Source organism: Hypomesus transpacificus, chromosome 21 (assembly GCF_021917145.1).
Source record: "Hypomesus transpacificus isolate Combined female chromosome 21, fHypTra1, whole genome shotgun sequence".
NCBI lineage: Eukaryota > Metazoa > Chordata > Actinopteri > Osmeriformes > Osmeridae > Hypomesus > Hypomesus transpacificus.
The window spans coordinates 4,633,325-4,658,513 of NC_061080.1; the positions used below are offsets into that span (position 1 = coordinate 4,633,325).

General features: G+C 45.3%; 1 protein-coding gene across 1 annotated transcript in view; it reads right to left on the reverse strand.

Annotated features, from left to right (window-relative positions):
- Nucleotides 1-1,974: 1,974 nt before the first annotated feature.
- Nucleotides 1,975-25,189, reverse strand: part of meis1a (Meis homeobox 1 a) — a 28,012-nt gene continuing 4,797 nt past the window's right edge. The window contains exons 7-13 of the mRNA XM_047043746.1: nt 23,351-23,462; nt 19,395-19,540; nt 12,141-12,217; nt 7,589-7,647; nt 5,939-6,028; nt 5,346-5,447; nt 1,975-2,756 (exon numbers count right to left, since the gene is read on the reverse strand). Coding sequence (XP_046899702.1) covers nt 5,389-5,447; nt 5,939-6,028; nt 7,589-7,647; nt 12,141-12,217; nt 19,395-19,540; nt 23,351-23,462 — 543 coding nt within the window. The 3' untranslated portion in view covers nt 1,975-2,756; nt 5,346-5,388. The remainder of the gene's footprint in view (nt 2,757-5,345; nt 5,448-5,938; nt 6,029-7,588; nt 7,648-12,140; nt 12,218-19,394; nt 19,541-23,350; nt 23,463-25,189) is intronic.

The following is a 25,189-nucleotide window of genomic DNA, read 5'->3' on the forward strand; positions in this document are numbered from 1 at the left end:
TACATTCACTGCCATTTATCTCTGTGTCTCTTCTTTCCTCGTGTTGGTGAGTTATTTTGGTGAGTGTTTGCCACAAATTTCTTTGTAAAAAAGAACCTACAAAAATCAACACATTGATTTTGATAGATACCTTTCTAATATACTGTACAGATAATGTGCATGTACTGAGGAATGTACATACTGTCTAAAGTATGATATGTATTATTTAATTTAAATAAATATGTTGACTGATTGCTAAAAACTGTTTAAATCAATTAATATCCCTCCTTCTCTATTGATGTGCTGATGTGCAACTAGAAATTGGCACAGTGTCATCCCTAAAGTCTCCATCACAAACTTTTCGTGTACAGATGAGTTGTCCCTAAAGTTCTTTTGGCATTTTTTATATCAATTGGCATAACATCTCTGAAAGACAAATATGCTGATGATATTTTCACACATTTAGAAGAAAGATCTGTGGATCAAGGCAGTTTTCAAAACCCCCTAAAGATGGCAGTCATACATGGGACTTTGCACTCTCTTTAGCTCAGTAGACGGCAAGTCACTCAGGAATTCAAGACTCACAGGAGAGAGACAGAAAGGGGGAGCACGACACGAAAAACATTCATTTCTGAAACTCTATCATGTTTATGTCTATCTTAAAAAAATGGGAAAATAATCATTAGTGTACAAAGAGTAGTATACAGCGTCCAAGTTCTACTGAATGTGCTTTTCTAAATAAGCAGTGTAGTCAATTCGATGTGTTAGTAAATAACTGACTGCATTTCTGCCATCCCTTCTATGCTCAAACCAAATTAGTAATTGATTTTAAGAGGGAGATAAATAATCTCTTTTTGTGGCTGACGGCTTTGAAATGAGGTGTATCTAGGAAACTCCCAGCGGATTGGGAGCGCAGATCTTTTGAGCGAGCCAACTGGAGCATGAGGAGGAACTAATCTCTCCATTTAAGTGTTGGAGGCAGATTTACGCAAATCGCCTCCCCCCTCACCTCAAATTCCAGGGAAGACTCCCATTTGTATCAGTTAGTGCCCTCACTATTGTGCATAATTGTCGTGGATGTCGTTGCTTTTCCTCTTGCCTGGGGAAATGTATTGCATTAGCAACATGTCTGATTTAGCAAGTCTATGTATAGCTTAAGACTCTGTTCCAAGTAAGTATAATATTTTAATATCAGTTTGCAGCCAGACTGTATGCAGCCACAGAAACTATGCTTTGGGTCCATGTGTTTCACATGATATATAGCAATGCATATTTTTATTTGGAACAATGCAAGTGTTCCACGCATAATACCACAACTATGCCTACTCAAAACCACAGCTTTTTCTCCAGTAATTGGAAAGACATAGTAGTACTTAGTTCTTCTAAAACGTTTCACTCACCACAAAATACTTCAGAATTGTATCAAAAACGTATCATTATTTTTGTTCTAACCTGAGTGTTCAGATCCCTGAACAATATACCCCATCAGGGATTTCAATACTTAACCACAACGTACATAAACAGCATCATGTTTAGGGTCCCCAAAAATGTAAGGGTCATTTAGGGGGCCCCCAAAGCCCACCTGGTCCTTCATCGGTGTGTATTGGACGTGACAACCTCTGACAGACCAACCTTTTGGCCCCTGACACTGTTTCTCTCAACCACACCTCGACCAACAGCTGAGAAACCAAAGAGGAATGAGAGATAGCGTCTCTTGCTTCACCCCCCCCACCACTATGTCCTCACAAACCTTTTTCCACCACAGAGACAAAATTGATAAGTAACTACTGGGCTTGCCCTGTTGAGGACTAATAAAAGCACTCATTGAATCCCCAGTTTCAACAATTGTAAGTCTGTCTGTAAGAAACTGGGCTATAGCGGCAGCTTTAAACCACTTATTTATGGAGTATGTTTTTTTTTATACAATAAAGTTGTCACCCATAGCAGCTGGTTCCCATCTTAATTGTTTATAGTGCCCAAAAAATAAATAACTCGTCGTTTCACTTATTTTTATTTTATTTTCAAACGCAAAGGGGTGGGTAGGAGAGAAAAAAAGACACACACATAGTGTGAAAGATAAGACAAATCAAATCCTTTGAGAAAAAAACGGCGTAGTATGCAAAAGCAATACCGGAGCACTTGCAATGAGTTGTGTTAATGTTAATCTCTCGCCTGCAGAGAGTTCATCGTACAACAGTAAACAGCACTCGATTCGTGACCTTATTGCCAATTTTCCATTCACCAGTAGGACCGTTTCAGTTCTTTCACAAAGCTTCCAGGGTGCCTGTGTTGAGATACATCCCCAGGTGATACAGACATCTGCTTTCTTCTTGCTTAAAGTCTGTTTGCTAGACGAAGTGCTCCACCACCACCCCTCCTCATTTGCATGCAGCAGAGGAGGAGAGAAAAAGCACGAGGTACTGTTTTGGTGAAGTAAAAAATGTCCTCTGGGCATCCTGCAGTTGTAGTCTCAAGTTGAGCAAATCCTTGTAGTCAGTCCCAGGAAGGCATGTGGTTTCTGAGGTCTCCAGGTCATAGTTGGACAGTACCAACAGTAGATTCTCGGGGGTAGGGTAGGTGGGGGGGGGGGGTTGAGGTTTCAAACACCCTGCAGGGGGAGGTTGCGCCTAGAGGTCCAGTCCCAGGCAGGTTGGAGGGGAGAGGTGAAAGTGGCACAGGCCAGGAGGAGGCACCTGTTGAGGTCAGAGTGATGCCCTTGTCCATGCCCGTCGTGCCACCCCAGTGACATACCATCCTCAGGTAAGATCTTTATCGTTCTGTAGGGAAGCAACAGATACAATGAACAGAATGAACATACATTACATAAGCTACTTTTAATTTCTGAAATCCTTAAAACGACTGTAAAATAGACTAAACATGAATTTTATGTGTCGGCTTGTAGAAGGTTTTTGGGCTTTGGGGGAAAACGTATTTATGGTTCGACGTAAACACTTTCTTCTTCTCACAAGAAGAGAAGTTGGCTTTGCAAACTGAAAATGAACTAACATTTGTCATTGCCGTATAGCTTTGCCTCCCATCCCACCCAAAGCTTACAGATGAGCAACTCAGAGCGGAGGGAAAAGCAATCAATACCAGAGCACCCGGCCCCACCGTCTGAGCGAGCCAACCGCGGCCCGGTTGACCCGTTCTGTTTCACAGACACCAGGGGACCCAATCAACAGGCGCTACTTCCCGCAGGAGAGCAGAGGCTAAACACCTGTAAAGCCTTGTCTCCACCCCCCCTTTATTTTTCTTTTTTCTAGTCCCTTTACAAGTCCTTCTCTTAGAAGATGGCAACGCTGACCCTTCTCTGAGGGGTTAGCAAACCTTGGACCAATAATTGGGGAAGAGGCTCTGTTAAACAAAGGCCTCCAGTGGTGTTGGGCCAATGTGCCAGGGTCACTAAAAGAAGTTCATCAAAGCATGTCTAAAAGGGGTCTTCTGGGTTAAAAAAAACAAAGAAAAAAAACGTAAACAAAGTAGACGAAGGGGGAAAAATTATAATCCTGTACACTTCTTATAATTACTGCTGGCCCATAATAGCGAATGGGGGAACATTTTTCTTTCCAGCTATGGCAAATTTTGCGGAAGAGAAGAAAAGGAAGAGAGGGGGCCAAATGGCCATGAAACAGTCATTTCCGTGCGGTAGACGGGTCTCAGGGCTTCCGCACGGCTCGCTGCGTCCGATCCGAACTGACAGGTGTATTGTTTCCCAAGACCCATAAGCTCGATAATCGCAAGGGGGAAGAGGGCAGGGGGAGATGGTAGAGGAGGTGGGGGGGGAGAAAGTGTAACGCTCCTTCTGAAGAGTCTTTAATTGACTTTGGTCAGGGGGAGCAATGTTGCCGAGTGAGTGACTAGCGATAGGAGAACCAGCTCAGTGTAGTTCCAAGTGTTGAGACTCTTCTATACCCCCCCCCACACACACACACACACACATACACACACACACTGCCTCATCAACCCCCCACCCATGCTCATCTCATGAACGTCTGCTTAATCTCCCCCGTTTGCGGAACATTCACCAAACTTTAATGAAAATGGCTTATGAAGTAACTGGACCTCGTAATCAAATAAGAGGGGGGAGACTGCTTTATGTCTTTGGACAATTCATTCAAAAGGACAAAAAATAATATAAGCATCTTGTATGATTAATTGTCCTTTGAATCTAAAGTGGTGGCGTGGGTGGGGGTGGTGTGTGTGTGGGGGGGGGCGGCTTATCTTAATTAGCCGTGCTAGGCAGAGCTATACAGTTTGCCAATGTAAAAATTCTAAATTCTCTAGATATTATCTGCAAGACCACAGTTGTTGTCTATCTTTCTCACCTCTGTCCCTGGGACTTAAAACTTCCTTCCTCAACTATATTCCAACAGGCTTATTCCGTTTACAGAATGTAGTCTCACTATAAGCAAATAAGGAAATAAGAACGATAACAATTAATTTGAGCTCAAAGCAAACCCTCCATCTTTTTCACTGGCTCTAGTTTGACCACATAACTGCTGTACAGTACTGTGTGTGTTGCTTTCAGGGATTACGTGTCAGATGTGTGTGCGCCTACAGTAACAGGTCTCTATTTCGGTCCACATGACCAGTCAGATAAATCAATTGGTCACCCCTGCTGGCGCAGGCATATTTAATTTGGACAAAGTCAATTAGCTTTCGTCAGTCTTCCTATCATACTGTAATGTGCCAATATGCCTCACTCATACATTCAGAAATGTGCTTGGAAATGAAACGAAGGGGTCATCAAAAGAAAAAACAATGCTGTTTTTGTCGTTAATCTGCATGGCAAGTACTGTATCGTAGTTTTTAGTGTTCTTGTTATGTCACTGCATAGTTGTGGTTGCAGGGTAAATAGTAAATATTCTGAAATGATAGTGCCAGGTATCTGTAGAGTAAGAACTAGGTATTAACATGTTTTATAAAAATGCCAAAGGAGTGGGTGTGTTTCATCTTTGTGTTTAACAGCACTCTTTTAACAGTGACATAAGAAGGTCATAAATCACACCCTACCCTCACCAGCATTTCTAATAATAGTTAATACTGTGTTTTTACTCCTTCGGTTCTTGGAACAAAAAGCTGGTACTGGATACCTCCAATTGTTTCTTATGTTGTAAACAAAAATCAAATAAAGTAAAGCCATTGCTTTTTACATTCGTCTTGCCCACAATATGTTGACTTCATCTAACGACAGGTGGGTGTCTCACCACGTCAATTCATTAAATGTCGTCTTTAAAAAATGTGGACTGAGCAAACAACAAACACGGATGTCATTGTTGACTAGATTTAGTCAGGAGATGCAGTTCATTTAGCATATGAGAAGGAAGAGGGAAGAATAACTTCCTGCTTTGAACATGAACACTTACAGTGTGTCCCCCTCTGCCGTACACCAGGTTCTCCCATGAAGGGTCACATGTAATGCCACTGTCCCTCCACCCCCATCCCCATGCCCATACCACCCATGGAGCCTGGAGGGAGAAAGGAAAAAGAAGAAGCAAGATGACAAGTCAGATATCAGGTCAAACGTTTGTGAAACAGAACATTTGTCAGGAGTGTCAATTTATTCGCGGATAATAAAGTCAGGGAAAGCTGTCTTTGTCACTGACCATCACTTGCAGGCCAATGAGTGACTAATGTATGCATACTGCGTGCGACCTAGCCTAACATTTGCATATGGGTCCATAGGTAGATGCTAGACCTATGTCTAGACAGGAGCTAATCAGCGCAAGGGAGATTTGGGTCAGAGGAGCAAGAGAGGTGTTGCAGTGAGACTGACCCCACCTGCATGGGGGCACGGGTAGACAACCATGCTTGTGCACTCAGTTAGGTCTGGAGTGCTGTGTCGGCAGTGCATGTCTGGATATCTGTGTTTGTCCTTGTCTATATGCAAGTGTGTGTGTGCATATGTATGAGTGTGTGTGACATTTGCGTGTCCGTGTATCTAGAGATAGGGTCTTACCAGGTGGTCTGATTCCCATGTGTGTCTGGCCGTCCATGACGAAGCCCCCCATTGGCTGACCATCTGGGGTGTACGGCCCTCCTTGGCTCACTGAAACCACAGTGGTCAGAAACAGAAGGAAATACTAATTAGAATCTTACATGCCATACCAGGACCCCCCCCCCCCTCCCCCCCATCAACCCCCCTCTAGGTAATCTCATTATTGTCCACTAATTGTCAGACTTTGGGGATGCCATTTTGTATCTGTTATAATTGGTAAGAAATTGCTTTGAAGGCGTAGGCAACCAATAGGAATTGGTCGTTAAATAGTTAGACCAAATGAGTGTGTGGAAGGTGACTTTACATTTAAATTAAAGTTTGGAGAAACCTAAATGTGATTCACTATCTGTAAAAAGTATGTTTTAAGCCATCTAACAACTTGACTGGCTTGGACCGCAACTCAGTCCCCATCGCCGTTTGAGATTAATGAGGAACGGCCACCATGCCGACAAGTAAACCCTACCCTCACCCCCCTTCACCGGCAAGGGGCAATTAGTGGCACAGGAGGAACTGCCCTAGTGTCAATGGACGCAGACTGCAATTCCATATTATTATTTTTTTGTCTCCCTCGTATCATAAAAAGGCAGTCGCTGCCCTCAGGTAGAGGGCTGTTTCTGGTTACTTTAGCCCGAGCAACAGTTCAAGCTTTCTCAGCCGGCTTTGAACTTAACAGAGTACCCCACCACCACCACCACCACCACCACCAATGCAACCCTAACCCATAACCCCCCCATCACAGGCCATAAATTTTACAGCAGCTCCACAACAAGGCATGCATCAGGGGACTGGTCTGTGTTCAACAGAACAGCAAGAGAATGGGGACATGGACGAAGAGAGAGAGAGAGAGAGAGAGAGAGAGAGAGAGAGAGAGAGAGAGAGAGAGAGAGAGAGAGAGAGAGAGAGAGAGAGAGAGAGAGAGAGAGAGAGAGAGAGAGAGAGAGAGAGAGAGAGAGAGGAAGGGGGGGGGGAGAGAGGGAGAAGGTGAGAGAAAGGGAGTGAAAGAGCAAGAGATGGGTGTAAGAGCATGTAAGGTGGAAAGGGAAATTCCCTGAAGAGTGACAGGCTAGAGAGAAGATAAGGAGAAAAATAAGGCAACAAGGTAGCCAGACACAGATAAATAAAAAAGATTCTATAAAAGACCCATCGTGTATTTATTATGGTCATCCATCCAATGAGTAATTTAGCTGTGCATTGAGGCTTTCTATCCGAAAAGTCAACCCAGTGTCATTTGTTAGAGAGCTGGAGGGCAAGTGGCACATTTTAGCTTCAGTTTCACTCTAGGCTTCTATTTGTTCTAATCCAAGGTTAAAACGTTCAATGGACTGGCCAGTCAAAGCGATTAGCGTCATTGTTTCGGCTAATCCCCTGAGTCTTAGTGGCCATTCACTTCTGAAGTTAAGTCCGTCCGTTCAGTTAAACACATTCAGGACCAAAGGAGGCAAAGCCCACAGTAGCAGTAGAGGGAGGGGATGCCTTGCCACTGTGTCCTGAACTGTCAATATCTTCCACAGCATTTTCCCAAATGAGTTATATGAGAATAAAATCTGTTGTTTGTTTTATTGAATTGCCGCAAGTCTGGTGCCAACTAAGGAATTTGATTAAACAACTTGCCTGCTCTGTTGGACTGGTCAATCATTGGCTGAACTATCCTCCGTCTTGCGTTGATGAACCTGAGGGGACCCGGGAAAGGGTGGTGGGGGGGGTGGGACAAAGAGGGAGAGAAGACAGCAACACGTTACAAATGAGACTTGGCGAGCGGCATATGATTTCAATGTTCTGTTTTTGGAGCCGTAGAGAGACAGAGAGAGAGACAGAGAGAGACAGAGAGACAGAGAGACAGAGAGAGAGAAAGAGAGACAGAGAGAGAGAGAGAGAGACAGAGAGAGAGAGAGAGAGAGAGAGAGAGAGAGAGAGAGAGAGAGAGAGAGAGAGAGAGAGAGAGAGAAAGAGAGAGAGAGAGAGAGAGAGAGAGAGAGAGAGAGAGAGAGAGAGAGAGAGAGAGAGAGAGAGAGAGAGAGAGAGAGAAAACATTCATTCATTTTGGCATTGTGAGAAAAGAAGAAAGAAATGGACTAGCTGTCAGCAGCAGCGGCCCGACGTTGTCCAGACGTCTCCTCCACGCTCTCCTCGACGAACGTGGAAACCTCAACTTCCTTTTAACCCACAGTTTTTGACAAAAGGCAAAAATGGCCTGGACAGTGAGCGTGTGAGTCTTGCCACACCAAACACCTGGATCATCTATGATTCCACAGCAATGACACGACTGTGGAAAATAACGGCTTAAATATCCTGAGTAGAAACAATTAAAAGTATAGTAAAGTAATTGTCTTATCTTTGCCCGTCATTTCATTTCCTGCTACCTTTTCCTCATGTAAAACAAATCAACTGCCAGCCAAAATTGTAAGGTTCTCAATATATATTTTTACAAGGTATACAAAAAATAATAATTTGAGCAAAAAAAACGTGAGTAAAAACAAAAGGAAACCTAATCGGAGTGCATTTTGGGATGAATGTTTGTGCAGAGTTGTAGGGTGTTCATACTTGGCTCTCTTTAACCATACTTGTGCTCTCGAAATCATCCTGGTATGCATGACCTTCGACCCTGCGACCCTGTGACCCCACGCCCTCAGCAGAGGAGCACTCTGCTCTTGCTCAGCCTAAAGCCCCTCTCTGAAACCCGCCCGTCGACCCTTCCTGACCCGGGGGAGTGAAAGCTCAGTGGTTCCCACTTGATTTATGTCCTCCTGCTTTTTACCCCTGGCGGGATGGTTCCATTTCATCTTTTCGGAAAGAAAAAAAAAGGGGGAGTAACGGGTTTCCTTTTCAGGGAACAAAAGCCACAGCACTCTTTTCAGGCCTGCAAAAAAGGCAGGAGAGGGGGTGAGGGCGAGGAGGTATGAAGGGAGCGGGGAGGAGGGGGAAGACGATTGTAAGAGGAGAGATAGAGAAAAGTGGAGCGATGACTACTCAGGCAAACAGAGTTGTATGATGGAATCCGTGCGCCAAGTGTCACAAAATGCAAACAAGAAAACGAACAAATGACCCCAGTTTCAATAAAGTTTTGACAAATGAGGCGCCAATGTCTTAAAGGCTGCTGTGGCTCCCCAAGAGTTCAAATCCTTGACGTTACTGTGACGAATTAAGGTGGTTGCTGGGGGTGGCAGTTATGTTGGGGGGTCTCTCATGTGTTAGACTGAGAGAAAGAAGGAGTGAGAGAAATAAAGAAAGGAAAAGAGAGTGAGAGAGAAGGAGAGGGAGCACTGTGGCGTTTTGTTGTGAGAGCTGGGCGCCACACACCCTGGGCTCCGCCTGTTAAGCAGCCAATGAAAGGAGGAACAGACACCCATGCGGAGAGCTGAAGCGGCGCCCTCCAGTAGGGAGTTAAAAGTTCACCCCTGTGCGACCCCCTTCACACCATGGGACTGCGTTTACGGCCCGCGCGGCCCATCGTTTCCCACCGCACAATGAGCGCAACTATCCCCCCTTCCTTCCACTCCCACAATAGAGGCCTATTCTTCTTATGCAGGTCGAATCCTAAAATCGTTTTTCTGAAAACATTGTTTTTCACAGGAAATGTAATTTTACGTTTTTTGGACGTGAATTTTTTCACGGCGGCTTTGGCGAAAAATTGACCTAACAAATTGGCCTAACATCGACCTCACAAAGCACAGTCATAGCAAAACCCTGCCAAGTCACCAAAGGTAAACAAAGCACTATTTCCTTTTTGAAGGAATGTTTAACTGTGATGTATCTTAGTTGTACCCCCCCTCCTGTTTAGCTAATTCCCTCATCCAGGGGCATCTGGTCTGGCCCACTGCAGGCGCACGGTGACACGCCTCTCGTGAGCCTTAAACAAACGAGTGCTCCCTCCACTGCTAGCTGCCCCCCCACCCCCCCCCCACCACCACCACCAGCACTCCCCTGCTCGTAAAATGGCCCCAAACCTCGCCTCTTTGGGTGTCATTCTCAGGTCAACACCCTGCAACCATCCCCCCCTCTCCTACCCCCAGTCACCACCCCAACCCATACCGGCCACCCCCCCCACCCTGAGTGTGTTTAAATAAACCAGTCCAGCTGTTTGCCATGAAAACGCCATTTACACCAACACGCCCAAACATTCACTAATACACACACACACACTGTCTGTCTCTCTCACCTGTTAACCAGCACATGATCTTGTGCTGAGGCAAAGGGTATCAAAGGTTCTGCCAACCTCATTTGGCAAAAAAAGAAAACTGCACAGAGCAAGTATGTCAAACGCACTGACAGCAAAAACACGATGATAGGTATGTGTGTTCCCGTGAGTTTTCTGGAAATTGGCTTCGCTTCTCCATTTTTCATCAGATCCAGGGAGGATATTGAAAAAATAGTAGAGGGGGAAGTCTGCTATGCCAGCCAGAATGTTAAAAGGGTCGAGCAACCTCTGAATTCCAACATGCTAACATTGCACTGCGCTCTGCAGCCGACTTCTTTTGCAAGGGAGGTTGTGTGTGTGTGTGTCCTCTCTCTGTATATGCATGTTCAAATGTGTGCTCTATTCACCTTAATGATCCTGAAGAAAATTCAAGAGTTCAGGTAACTCAGTGTGCAGTTACAGAATAAGTAACACACTGAATACACACAGAGCAGCAACGAAACGTGTGTGCCTACATGTGTATCTACGTGTGTGTATGTCATCCCAAGGCTGGTACTTTTAGCGAGAACAAACGCGGGGGTCTCCCACAAGTCCCCATGGCAACATTAGGCTCTGTTGTTGAACAGTGGGCGGCCATTACCTCACCACCCAATCCCCCCGCCCCCACTTCGGAGGGCACCTCGCGCCAAACTCAGAGGAGTGTTTCCATTAACTAAACTGCAAAGCCCTCAAACACACACACATACTGAACATGCACTGTATACACACATAGGGATAACCACACACACTACACATCTATATTTATAAAACTTATAAGGAAGAGGCTATATGCCGGGTGTGCAACTTAATCCAAGCACGATTGCTTCATTCACAGCTTTTTGGCCAGTTGGCTCTGATTGCTCATTTACTCATAATTCTCGGTATAATGGGAAAATCTGGACTGCCTCGGGTTGCCGTAGTAACGGCGCAAAAAAACATCTAATGCAGAAGTGGTCTACTAAAGGCTGCAGAAGACAAACTCAGAAACGGACTCTGATATTTCACCCACCCATTGCCTTGTACAGTGTCATGTATTTGGATGGCTCAGTGAATCTTATTGGTTTGGTGGGAGATATTTCTCTGTTAGTTGTAGTGCCAAGTTACCTGGGCTAAGAGGCCCAAATGGTCTAGTGACCCAAACCCTTGTTGGTCACAAAGATGGAGTGGGATTCAAAACCATAAAAAAAACACTCCAAAGCATGAAAAAGCTTAAGTGTAGTCAAGCCATTTGTTTGAATGTACCTCGACACATTGCCCCTCCTTACTCTCTCGTTCTTGTACGCTTTCTCTCAAACACACCCATGATGTTTTTACCCACACAACCGGAATGATGTCAGCATGCTAGGTGGAGCTTCCACCGCCCCTCTCAGAGCTGAGTCTGTTTGTGTCGGCACTGACGCAAGCCAGCGTCCTTGAAGAAGGAGAAGCGTGCTGCTGAGCCTGCCGGAGCCCTGCTGCGTTCTCTACCTGGCCCCAGCACCTGTCTCTCTGTGTAGCCGATTAGCTTCGTCCAATGAGGAGGCTGGGCTAGCCTAGTGCACCGCAAGCGAGTGCTCTCGCTAGTCATTAACGTTCTGTTCAGGGAAGTGTGATTTCAAACTGTATTTTTGATGGAAGTCTCTGTAGACAGAGAAATAAACAATGTGTAGCCTATATTGTTCATAAACTATTTGATGACATTCTTTATCTTCACACGTTTGCCTTGCTCAGGAAGAAACTTGTAAATATGTATAGTTCTACATATACTGTATATATACTGTATGTGTGTCTGTGTGTATATATATAGCTTGGTGTAGACTGGAATATTTCAGATGTTTTCCTTTTATTCCAATTATCTGAGACCAATCAACTGTAAAGGGGGGAGGGGGGTTTGAGTAAGCCTTTCCCAGCGGAATTAATCATTCAAATCATTAGCCACAGGTTGCCTGGGGGGGCAATCCATTTCTTCCATCCCAAACACAACAAAGCTGCATCAAGACCCCCACTCACCAGTTGTTGACTTGGAGGATAGTTAACCCGGTGTCTTGCGCCAGTTGTTTCTTCTGCTCTTCCGAAGGATAAGGATGCTGCGTCAAAAGAAAGAAGGATAGAAAAAAAGGGCATGAATACAAAAAAGGCTAGCTGAGAAACAACCCCCCCCCCAAAATTCAACTGTTGTTCTGCTGCTGTTGTTGTCAGCACTAGTAGTCTTAAAGCAGAGGCTAATTAGCGCTCAAGAAACGGAGGTGTGGCTCCAACTCATTAGCGGAATATGAAATGGAGCATAATTAATGGTGAAGAAATGGCGAGCCAATTAGGGAGTTTAGCAGAGTGGAGAAACAGCTACATTAATTAGTGGTGTGCTACGCTACAGAAGCTCCTGATGGGGCTCAGACAGGACTGTTCCCCAGCACCAGGGGATCCAGAGCAGGCCTGAGGCTGCAAAACCAGGTCTCCAGAGTGTCTGTGTGTGTGTGTGTGTGTGTGTGTGTGTGTGTGTGTGTGTGTGTATGTTTGTATACGAGTGCGTGTCCCCCCCCCCGAATAACGATAAGGCACTAGGGATGCATTCAAATCCCAACAGTTTGTGCACAATTCCTATCTTTGATTTGTTTCTCTTCATCCATGCCAACCTCAAAAGACTAAAGGTGAGAACAGCAATTGGACACCTGCTCCGACGAGTCTATTTGTTAGATAACTTAAGTAAAAATTACTGTCAAGGCATGGCATACTACTGTCAAAAGGTCAAAATCAGATCCACCATAACAGAGTGCATAAAAGTGTAGGGCAAGACCTCCTACGATTTAACGCTTCATAACCGCTAACTCTAGTTAGCCTCTTGAGTCAGTCACTGTACTGTGACTGGTCCAAATTGTCCACGACTGACGTCCTAGGGCCAATTTCATAGTCAAATGGCATGCTTTTCACCACACTTGACAAATATGCTTCTGATGTTTGTTGGCTTTTTTTCAGCCACAGAATCAACTCTGAGTGTATGTTTTGCTTCGTGGTTTTCATGTGAGGTTATCGTAATTGACCTAAACAGGGTCAAATTGGCAACAAATAGTGATAATTGTGGTGTTGCCTCATCACATTTTCAACGTCCGTCTAGCAGGTACTTTCCAATCTCATGGGTGTCTCTTTCTACCCAACTTGATAATTCCATTAAGTGGTTGCCTGGAAAAAAATAGCTGTCTGAACTGGGAGGAAGGCAATGTTCCAGAAGCATTCCAGGGGCATGAACACACTGCATTCTACTACGGAGCAAAACTGCTTTCATGATTCTATTGATAATCATAAGGGGATTGTGAACGTCAAAGCGAAAACTTCCCAGACCATGTCAAACAGCTTCTCACAGTACATTCCATATTTCGACCATGTCCAGCAGTATGGCAACTCAATTTCATATCCTAACATCTTCCCAGAATACAAGACACAAAAACGAGGAAGAAAAAAACATGCACAAATACACAGGAAGGCGGGGAAAAACCTCAGTCCTAATTTCAGAAGTTTCCACTCTGGGCTCTAATCCTGATCCACCCGCTCATTATAAATTATAATCCTGTTAGCAGGAACAGTGGCTCTAACCGCTCCTGGGTTCCCAGCTAACCTCGGAAGAAAGGCCGACCGCGGCCACTCATCTCCAAACCTGTAATTAGCAAGTTATGCCAGGGCTTTGCCTAGGGAGTTCTGGATCAACTCTACAGCATATAGTAGAACTCTATTGATCCTGGAGGGAGAAACTGCATTGACATGCACAACATAAACGAAGTAACAGGTAAGCATAAAACTTTTTAAAACTACAATCTACATCATCTAAAACAGACCTCGACCTAGCCAACGTAAAATCATATAAGTGTTGTTTGGGCCAGACAAATAAAGTCACAATCATTTGTTTGCAGGTGGAAGTTGCCCCTCAAAACTGCTTTTGTGTCAGCATCAAACCTAGCTATGTCTAAGGTTGGGATTTGGGGAATCGGATTCCAGGTTTCAAGCCACACTAATCAACTATCAGGCTATGCTTCTGCTCTCTTTCTCCCTCCCTTTCTCACACACACTTTCTCTCTCTTGAAGCATGCTAGGACAGCTCAACGCCAGGCACTCCAGGCGAAACTCCTCAAATGTGTGCCTGAAATCTCCAAGGAGACAGAGGACACCACAAAGTGTTGGATCAACGCAAATATGTGGTTGCGGATCAGATCAGACTTTTACCTCCAGGATATTTTAAGGTTACCTATATAAGAGACAAGTGACAATGGAGCTGGTCTCAACATAAAAAGGCCAACAAGGAGACTTCTGTGTATCCGACTCATCTCTTGTTCTCCACTTCTGTGGAAACACGTTTAACCACATTCACATGTAAGAACGAGAGAGCAGTGCAATTGCCATGACTGAGTCTGAGTTGAGTTCATGAGTTCATCGTGTATATTACTTTTAAAGCTGTCAGTCTTTCCATTCAACATAAACACTGGAACACTCTTTTCTTTGGTATAACGATCATTAAAAAAAAACAATTGCTTATAGGAAGTCAGTTCCAGAAATATCCTGCCCAGATCAAGCACTGACCCAACGCATGGATTGCATAGTCAGCAGGCTAGTAACAACATGTCGTTCTTCCTTCTGCCCCCCCCCCCCCCCCCCCCCCCCCCCTTGTGCATCTCGAACCTGACCACTCAGAATCCAACTCCCTGTCGCCAAGTCTTTCATCACAACACTAACAGTAATAGGGTGGGGTGGGGAGAGGGGGGTCAGCTCTTCAATCCCAGCAGGTCTGGACACATTCCCCAGGTGGGGCTGGAGTATGTTACCTTGTGTGCGTGTGTGTTTGAACATACACAGACACGCTTCGAAAACGGCGCACATTTTAGGCTATAGTAACACACTCACATAAACCTGTACACACCTGCAGTACATCCATGCCTGCTCATGCTGTATACACACATAGTACAACACACACACACACCAAGACAAAACGAGAAACATCCCAACCTACAGCCGCGCTACAGCCCACATGTTGGGTACGGTGCCTGTGGTGTCGACCGCTAAGTGGCTGCCGCCAGGCTGTGGCAAGCGAAGCTGCCAAGGTGGTGACAGGTCAGCTGAACCAGTCTCCCACTAAGCAGGCAGGCAGGCCACTGACGATCTCTACAAGGCCCCCCAAAAAAGCCAAAGCCCCCGGGGATGGGCAACATTCCGACGCTAGCCTCAGCGAGCCTCAGCGAGCCTCAGCGAGCCTCAACGGCTTAGCCAACCACCTCACCCCTCCAGCTCAAACGAACCACGAGGAGTCTCTAATGAACTGGAGTGCACGACAGACCCCATCCGTGTTGCTAAATGGTGGTAACCAAATATGTGCCATATTGAGTTGGGAGGGAGGCGGGGGGGGGGGGGGGGGGGGGGGGGAGAGGGTGGGGGGGTTAGCACCTCCACAGATCCACACCTGCTTGGCTTGAGGTTCTAAGCAAATGGGGAAAGGGGAGGGGGGAAGCTACTGAGCTTCAACTCAAAGCCACAAGTGTGTGTGAACACATGCTTGAGTCTTTGCGTGTGTGTGCGTGTGTGTGTGTGTGTGTGTGTGTGGGGTGTGAGCGACCAACCTGATTTTTTCAGGAGGGGTGATTATGTCGTTTACTGGACCAGTAAACCTGTTATAGGTTGTAATTACCCCTCATTTGGAGTGTGGAGGAGCGCTCCGGGGGAAGTGAGATGCTCCCAGACCTGACACACAATTTAGGACACAGGGAAGGAAGAGCCAGCCAATAGTAATAAGGCCCCTTTCCCTTTGAAAGACAAGATGGAATTTAAACAACTGAACATGTCGATAAGACATATGTGGGCAGGTTAACGTTAGTTTGAAGTCCTCTTAATCTCACAATCATTTTGTGTTTGCAGTTGAGGTCCACAAAAGGCAGGGGAGGCACCAAGTGTCATGTTGGAGGGAACGTTCACACTTGCCCTCGAGTCAACACTCTGCACTAATCAACCATCCCATCAAATTCCCATATTCAGGATCCAGGCTCATCCTACTTTTCCCACCACGCGATGCCATCTGCCAATCTTTCCCTGTCCTTCGACCCTCTCCAGCTCATTATCTGTCAGCCTAAACACTGGTCATTTACCTTGTCAGAGAAAAGAGGCCGCGCCGATGATGTATGTGACCACATGCTGGACTTTTCAGAGGGAGGTCAATAAAGGCAACCCCCGCGGAGAGGAGGGCTGAGAGTCTCAGGGGGCCTGTCAGAAAGGTAATGGATGATGTTTTCACTGCAGGGTGAGGGAACCAGAGAAAACCCATCCCCTCCACACAATGGGACGCCAATGTGGATAAATGAACTCAGATGCCCCCGTCGGGGTTCCCCTCCCTACTCCTCCCCCCTAAAAAAGACTTTAAAAGACTATGGTTTGCTTTTTTTCTGCCACTGACTTCAATAATCGTCTGCTCATTACTTCCAAATGTCTCCCTGTTAGCTAGCATGCTTGCTAAGTCAGACGGGGGCCGAGCAACAAAAGAAGGAGCAAAAGAAAAAAGAAAAAAAAAACGGCAAAAGGCCGCCTCAGATATCGTGGCCTCGACAAAGGGGTACATTGAGCTATAAAAGGAAGAGGGGGCACCGTCGCTCATATTTTCAGGCTATAAGCTAAGGACCGAGGGCATAAACACTAGTACACTTATGTGTAATGACATTTATTCTTTAATTCTGTGGCGCCAACAATTCTACCCGCTGCTTGGATGGAATTAAGAAGTAATCAGCAGGCGTAGGTCCCTTAAATTGAATTTTACAAATATGAATATGGCAGACTTTGTCATACCCAAGTGTCAATATTCCCTATGGTCACAAAAAACATGAACATTTATTAAAAAAATGTTTTTGTTGTTTCATTATTTTGGGCGGGGAGAGGGATGTGAGACATACTGCACAGTAAAGTTCTTATTTCATGTCTCGCACATCATGATGAGCGATCACATTATGGACTGGACACATTGTCTTAGAACAGCAAACAAAGATTGGACAGAGAGGGCTAGCTAGCTGGTACAAGTTGACCTGGGATTGCCTGCCAGGCTGTGTATGGCAGAGGGGTTGACACGGGTGAGCAACGTGCCAACATCCGAAGGAGCCTGGCAATAAACAACCGATGACAAATGGGTTCAGATGCCCAGCCACCTTTGACCTTTGAGGATCCCAGGGTTGAGGGGCGTGAGGTCAATCGTGGGGCTTCCAGGGATAAAACATGACCAGGCTAATATCATTCTCTCTCAGTCCTGCTCTCTCTTGTCTCTCTTTTGATTTCTATAGCTCCACATATCTGTTCCACAGGACAGGAAGAGAGGGTGGAACCCTTTCCTGTAATAATGTGCCTGAATTTGTAAAAAGTCCTGTCTCAGTCATGGCTTTGCATAGTGTTTTCAAAGAAAAACGATTTTCAGCAACACATTCAAAGCTTTAATAAATTGCAACTGAGATTTGTGCCATTCCTGTAAACCCAGTTTTAATAATTCAGTTTAATATAAACAAACTTTTACAGTACAGAAGTGTGTACAGCGCAAACCTTTTCCCCACCTGTTTTTGCTCATGTTTGTAAAATGTGCTTCCAAGGTTGTTTTTTCTTAAGCACATTATTACAGCACATCTGTGAGTAAGAGGGTGGCAAATTAGACACTAATTGCATTAACAGGGATTATGCCTTCCAGTTTCGTTTTTTTTCTTCTCTTTCACCGTTACATGAAACACTTTGTTAAGAGAGGAGGGAGAAGAAAAAAACGTGCAGAGGGAAAACAGCACGTTCGGCTGTGGTTTCGCTCTTTACGAGCTGCGGCTCCCTTCTCGCTCCAGGCTCGGCCATTCTGTGTACAACTAGTGGAAGGGGGTTATGCATCCCACCCCCCCTCCCCCTCGCCGTGGTAACGACCCGCCAATCCCAGCGGAACCTCCCACAATGTGTGTGCATGGCAACAATCTGAAGCCTGCGTTTTGTCCTATTACCCTATCACGTAATTACCTTTTCATTGGGGAGTGTACCCCCTACCTCCCACCCACTCCGTGTACAGTGATAAAAGTGGGAGTGTGTGTGTGTGTGTGGGGGGGGGGTGGAATTAGGACCTATGTTGCCTGCTAAATGATTGGAGTTCCATCCTGTTCGCTTCAGGATTTAGAAAAACCTGCTCACTCACACCCGCAAACCAAACATGTAAAGCACAAGCTTACACATACATACAGCACATACAAACACACACAGAACTCCACCCTAAACCGGTCACCCATACACAAGCATGCTTATACAAACAGCAGACATACACACGCATACACAAAGGGCCTTATGAAGGAATTTATGAGGGCAAGTACTGTCCATAAACCTGAACTCGCTTCCTTTGAATGTATAAATCGGAAAAATGAAAAGTGCTAAGCTCCTCGCTCCACAAATCATTCCACTCAATGAACTGCACACACATCAGCCCCCCCACAATTCCCACTCCCCCTCAAAAAATGTTTCAGACTATCCAGGGTTAACAGTCCAAAATCTCAGACTCCTCCCTCGTCCTCTCTTTCTCACAGGTACCTGCGTTTCCACTCCGTCCCTCCCTCTTCCATCTGCTGCCTTCCTCGGTCGCCCCCAGTTTCAGCAGTGGGTCCTGGCAGACACCCTGACCCCCGCCAAGCCTGCCTGATTTAGCCTCTCCATGTATGGCGTGAAAATGGGTTCATAGCAAGTTTTCTCATTTTTCTATCTGTACCTCAGTACTTGGATAACTGACTCTACTTTTCATCTACGGCCAAACTCAGCCATGGCACGTATATGCCTGTGTCCAAGTACTGAGGCCAAATATATCCTCCCTTCCACAGCGTGTTTGTTCTTAGTTTTACTCCGACCAAGTTTTAAGCACTCCATTCTACGCTTCTTAGAATCACTGATAGAAAAGGGCCGACAAAATGTAAGCAAAACAGCGTTAGCTTTGACAGCCTCATGTCAAAACACCAGCATTTGGACCTGCATGCTTAGTCCAGTTTGACAACTTCCAAGAACCTCTTTCAGCTTCACAGAACTTCTTTCTCCAAGCACAGAAATCCAAAATGGCCGCACCTTGTTAACTCAAAATGTTAGTCTTGTCAGGACACCTTAAAAGATCCATGAACTGGCTTTCTGTGACATATCTGGACTGTAACAGAGGCCAAAGAGCACAACCTCATGCTTAAAATGTCCCCATAGGAGGGCATCAAAAAAGGAGGGGGGGAGGGGGTTGTAATGGTGATATGCCACTTTTCTCACCGTCAAGTGCTGGAAGAGCCACGCCCTCATGATGTTGGTAGCCACTTTAGGGAAGATCCCCCGCTTCTTGTTGTGCCGCTTGTCCTTGTCGGGGTCGTCGTCGTCCCCCGTGCTGGGAGAAGCCACCCCGTTGTCCAGGCAGTCACCTGTCCAAACCCAAAACAATGCATTGTGGGTGGTTGTGGATGTTCGAGTAGTTACAACACAGTAAAGAGTTTTAATGCCAAGGGAATCCTTTTCAATGTAATTGTGCTTATAGTATGTAAAACAGGGTCCTTTTGAAGTAAATTCAGGGGAGGGAGATTACTGCTAAAACCTGAAAAGCCGCAATTTTGACTTTCTTTTTCTTTTTTCCCAGCTTTGTGAAAAGGGAACACTTACAAATGTTTATTGATTCTGCAAGTAAGCTCTTCTAACCTGATTATTTATTTAGGTCTTCCAGAATACAGAGAAAGCTAGAAATCAGAGCAGAGTATGTATTTTGTATCGATTGTTGCAGAAGGTCCTCTCTTATATCTTCATTGAAAGGGAATCAGCAACTTGACTGAGGAAGGGAAGTCAGTTGTGGTCCATGTAGTCTATCTTCTACACATTACATGCATTTTAAATACTCATGACATACACCCAACCAGCCTTAAAAATAAAATCATTAACACATGAACTCACACACAAACAGCGTTGCTGCCATCTTTCCTTCCCCAAAGATATTCAAAACCAAACGGCCTAGTTTATTACTCTTGCTGTTTTGGGATTCACATCAATTATTTAGACTGATGTGTGTGGGTCAGAAATGGCATCCACCCAGAATCATGTCCAGTTCATTAAGAGAACCCATGCTGACCTTCAACCTGGTCAGCCAAGACATTTGCACTCCTCAACCAACTCTCAAGACTATTGCCAACAACTAGCTTTGTCAAGCCAACCAAAGCTATCAAAACGACTCCACAAAATAAAGTCATGAATTAACATTTTCACTAACAACCATACACATCCAGTCATTTTATTGCACCTTTTCCACACCTCCTCTGCCACTTTAATGAGTTTTTTTTCTTTCTGGCTTTTAACAGCGGACAGGCAAGGTTAGAGGTACGGTCTGAGGACACATGTGGCAGGAACTTTGGGGTCTGAATTAGCCTGTCAGTGGTGACTTCATTGAGACTCTCTCCAGTTTAGTTTTGGCTTTTCCTCCGTTGAAACCAGAGGCAAGATTTCTGTTGAGTGCCGGAGTCTGAAAAGGTGGAAATAATCATAAAAATGATGCTTAAGTCCATAAACAAGCTCTCAGCCTCATTAGGCAGAACCGTCGGTTCCCCTAGGCTGATTTATGCCCACACTCTCTCCTCCTTTCTGCTTTTCACTTCTTCCTTTTCATTCTTCTTTCGCTCTTTCTCTCCATTTGTTTTCCTCTCCCTCCTCGCCTCTTCTCTTGTCATCTCTTCTATTTCTCTGACTGTACAGTACTGTACCTCCCTCCTCTCTCTCTCTTTCCTCTCATTCTCCTCCCGTCTTCGTACTCTCCTCCCTCCGCCTTGGCGCCTCCCTATCTTTACCCTGTCACTCTCGCTTGTACTTTCCTTTCACTCAGTCAATCTATCTCTTTCCCCATCCTCTTCCTCTCTGTCATTCTACCGATGCTACAGGGAAACGAGGTGACTTTGGTCCAACCCGCTAATGGCTTGTGACAGGTCAACATCACGACACCCTGTGCACTGCAGTCAGGGGTTGATGTCGGGTCGAAGAAGAGAGAAGAGGATGGTGGAAAGGGCGATGAGGGGGGGGGGGGACTGAAAATGTCACATCTTCTTCCAGATCCACCCATGTGTGAAGAGGTGCTGCCCGTGCGACAGAGTGGGAGAAAATGGAAGGAGAAGGAGGGGAAGACTTGGAGAGGCGCAGCTGGAGAGAGTGACAGAGGAAGCTCTGCTACTGTGCGCTTTCCAACCTGGCTGACGAGAAAGTGAGGAGTTACAGAAGGAATTGCTCCTCCTCCTCCCCAAAACAACACTAAGCTTTGCTCAATACAACCTTGAAACTGCAGTCTAGTCAGTAGCCAGTAGCTATGCCAGACAAAGTGTTAGTTGCTCCTTCTATCTATCTCTCTCTCCATCTCTCTCTCACCTTCTTTCTCTCTCCTTCGGTCTCTGTCTCTCTCTCTTTTTCTATCCATTTGACCTCATTCCATTGTCACTTTTTTCGAATACAGTTCAATAGTGGGACTATCGCTCTCTCCCAACATCCAGACCCTGACCAAAAAAAAGGTCCACTCACACTTTTCCAAGACGCAAGTTATAAGTCAAGCTGTCAAAGCTCCGAGGAGAGCAGCTGCTGGCCTCCTCGATCGCAGAATGTTTCAGAAGTGTTTGCACAAAATTTTATTGGCCGTGGTCTAGTGCCTATGCTGGAGAGAGGGCTTTTTTTGTTATTTCGCATCCACGCTTCTACCATGGACCATTGCTAGTTGGACCCGCCGCCCTACAGGAGGGGTCATGTGACCGCTGACCAATTGAAGAGAGAGAGGAAGTGACCTCGCTGGATAGGATGTAGGGCTTGTGGTCATTTCAAGCAACTGAGGAGAAATAAAACAGAAGAATGATTGAAGGGGCCGACTGTTTCTCATGCTGGCTGTTTGACGGCTCCTTGCTAACTGTTTCTCAGACCCTCATGCAGAAGAGCTTTTGTCTCCCCCCCTACACACACACACACACACCCCACCATGCAACCTGAGCAGAGGGTAAATGTGTGACTAAACTACAACCGTAGCTATAGCGATTAACTCTCTCTTCAAAAACTGTTTGCAGAGATGTTGTCCATCCTCCTATCTGTTTTCCTCCTTTTTCTTTTGTTTGTCTGTGTCTGATATCGTCTCTGACTACAGTCTGTCATTTAGTTACAGGTGGGACACAGCATATCTCTTCAGTCACTATCAGGTGTTTCCTAAAACGTTGGGTGATTACGTCTCTGGAGGGGAACACAACCCGTCCAGTCACCCCACCTAAACTCAAGGCTATTAGTTTGGAAGCCACTGGTCATGCTTAATGAACTCAACGAGCCGAGGCTGACAAATTCCCTGCTCTACAGAAGCTTGACCAGCACAGGGCTTTTTCAAACTAATACCACAGAAAAGTGCTTTGAAACGCATACCAATAGGAAGGGAAAAGACAATAGTCGTGTTTGTGTTCTAGTGGGGCTTTGTTGAGGCAGTGTGACCATATTTGTATTTGGGAGTTTTAAGTACACAGATATCCCCAGGGAGGAGTCCACCCGTGGCGGCGCTAAACTGCAAATGTATGCGGGAGATAACAAGACCGTGCATACTTGTTTCCCTTGGCTTGCAAATGGTCCCAGTAATAGGTGATACACATCTGACTGAAACTGTTTGGACAGTGAGCAGGAGGCCACAAACCCAGAGTCCTCCGGAACGTAAAGCCGTCCAATAGGAAGAGAGGCCCCTTTTCAGTCTTGCCCTCACCCAACCATTAGGAATTAGAGACGTTGTGTGTGTGTGTGTGCGTGTGTTTGTGTGCTTGTGTGTGTGTGTGTGTGTGTGTGAATCTGAGTGTGTGTTGTGTGTCCATGTGTGTGTACCCAGCTCTGTTATTACTCTTTCCCCATGTCCAAATAAAAGAGGTGCAGAAGCTGGTACATAAATCGTCTCTCAGTCAACTAGAATATAATGCTCCCTTTCTTCCAGATCCTATCCTCGGTCTCAGCTTTGCCTCCACGTTTTCTGTCAACCCTCATCACTCACTCTACCCTCTTTCTCTCTCCTTTCTCTTTTTCTTTTCAGTGTAACATCCAATCCAAACTCAGGAAAACATGACATGACCTTCAGGGGAGGCCCAATCCTCTTCCCTCTTGTCCTTTCCTTATTCCCCAAAGACCTGACAGTATTTGATAAGTCTACCTAAGACCAGTTGCACCTATCTTGTGGTTTCACCAATCAGAAACTCCCCTACCTTGCTCGCTGCTGTTGTCTCCGCTGTGTGACGTGTGGCCCCCGCTGGAGGGCCCCGGTGTCCCCGTGGACCGTATAGATGCCGCGTCATCGTGGTCTCTGCTCCACGAAATCTGGCCGGGGGTGCAAAATGGCCATCAGTCCCATTTGATTTTCAGAACCCTGTCCCTGTCATACATCCTCTTTGCCCAGTCAGCACAGGGCATAGCAAAATCAGAGCACTGTACATACTGAATAGTGTAAATTGTGGAACCCACTGTACTATCAGAGCCTTCAGCTAACTGTCATGAGAAGTGGTATTATATGTGACACAATGTAATGCAATAAAAAGTATTGTTTATATGCGAGCCAATTCCCGAATTCTGTGATACTAACAAAACATTAAAATGTTAACATAGGATTGTATGTTTCATTACTTCTTTTGATCCTGTTCAAGTAGGTTGAGACTGACCGTACATAAAAAGACAATATTTAAACTGTTCCATTTTGCAACTTTCCAACCTATACATTTATTCTTTGGAAGATTTTTTTCCCCAGAGAACATCTTCATGGCCAACACATGAGAATGACACTAGCAATGAAGGGACATACATCGTTATATTGCAACATGACTATGCTATAAAAACTAAACAGACAAAGGTTACTTGCTTACTTACTAAGTCCCCTTTGCAAACAAAGGCTAAATGTGGAGAGCTTAAAATATTTGTGACCGATGGTACTTATACAATACGTGAAACAGATAGAATCCGCTTTGAGTTGCACATGAGCTTGTTACTGCTCTCTGTTTTGAGATGTGTTGCTACATTCAGGTCAGCGTGCCCCTTTAGTTGTAATTGTCTTTGACCACCCATTGAATAATGACTTCTCTTTGGAAAGTAAAAAAAGAAAGACACAAGAAATATATATCATGCATTGTGCTGCATACCAAGGGAATGCAGTAAGCGGTAGTAATGTAGAACATATGCTCAGAACGCAAATAGTTAAAGCTGCAAACTTCAACATGAGAGGTTCCCAAAAAATAAGGAAGAATAAGAGTGTACGTGTTTGCGGGGGAATGGGGAGTGTGCATGTATGCGTTCATGTGTGTGTAAATTATAAAATAGAAACCAACCCAGGAGAGAGAAAGAAGGTACAGCTAGCACAGAGAGCGAACCCACCCCCCCCCACACACACACACACACACCCTCCAACCTGCACCCCCACCACCCTTATCCAGTATTATAGTCCCTAAACACCCCCATTTCACAGAGGTGTGGAATTATGTGTGAAAGCTGCACACTGTTGGGTTGGGGGGTGGCCTGGGTTCTAAGTGCCCCTCCTGTTAGGGTTGGTGTCGGATCAAGGACTCAGATGTGGAAGGGAGAGCAGAGAGGTCATTCAACTGGTCATTGCAACAGGACAGTACAGTACATATCTATGGCTATCAATGGGCTATTCAGCACAATCAATTTAAATGTGAACAGTATGGATACAATTAAATCACGGATCACTGTGCATACTAGAGAGGTATCAATATTGCAGGCGATTTTACAATTCCATTTGTCAAGTGCATGTCATCCCAAATGGCCAGATGAAATGTATGCAAATTAGAGTGTGCATGTATGATAAATACATCTGTAATGAATTATGAAATTATACCACTAAATAGTACAGAATGTTCCCAACATTGTTTCACTGAGTGTTGCTTTGAGAAAAGTAAATTGGACACTCAAAACGTAATAGTCATCAAAGCTACTTGTTTGAAATGGAACACCAAAACGAGTCTTGTGCCACTTGACACTAAGCTACTTAAATGTATACTTGTTGCTTTGGTGAATAAATAGTTAAATGGTTAACAAGT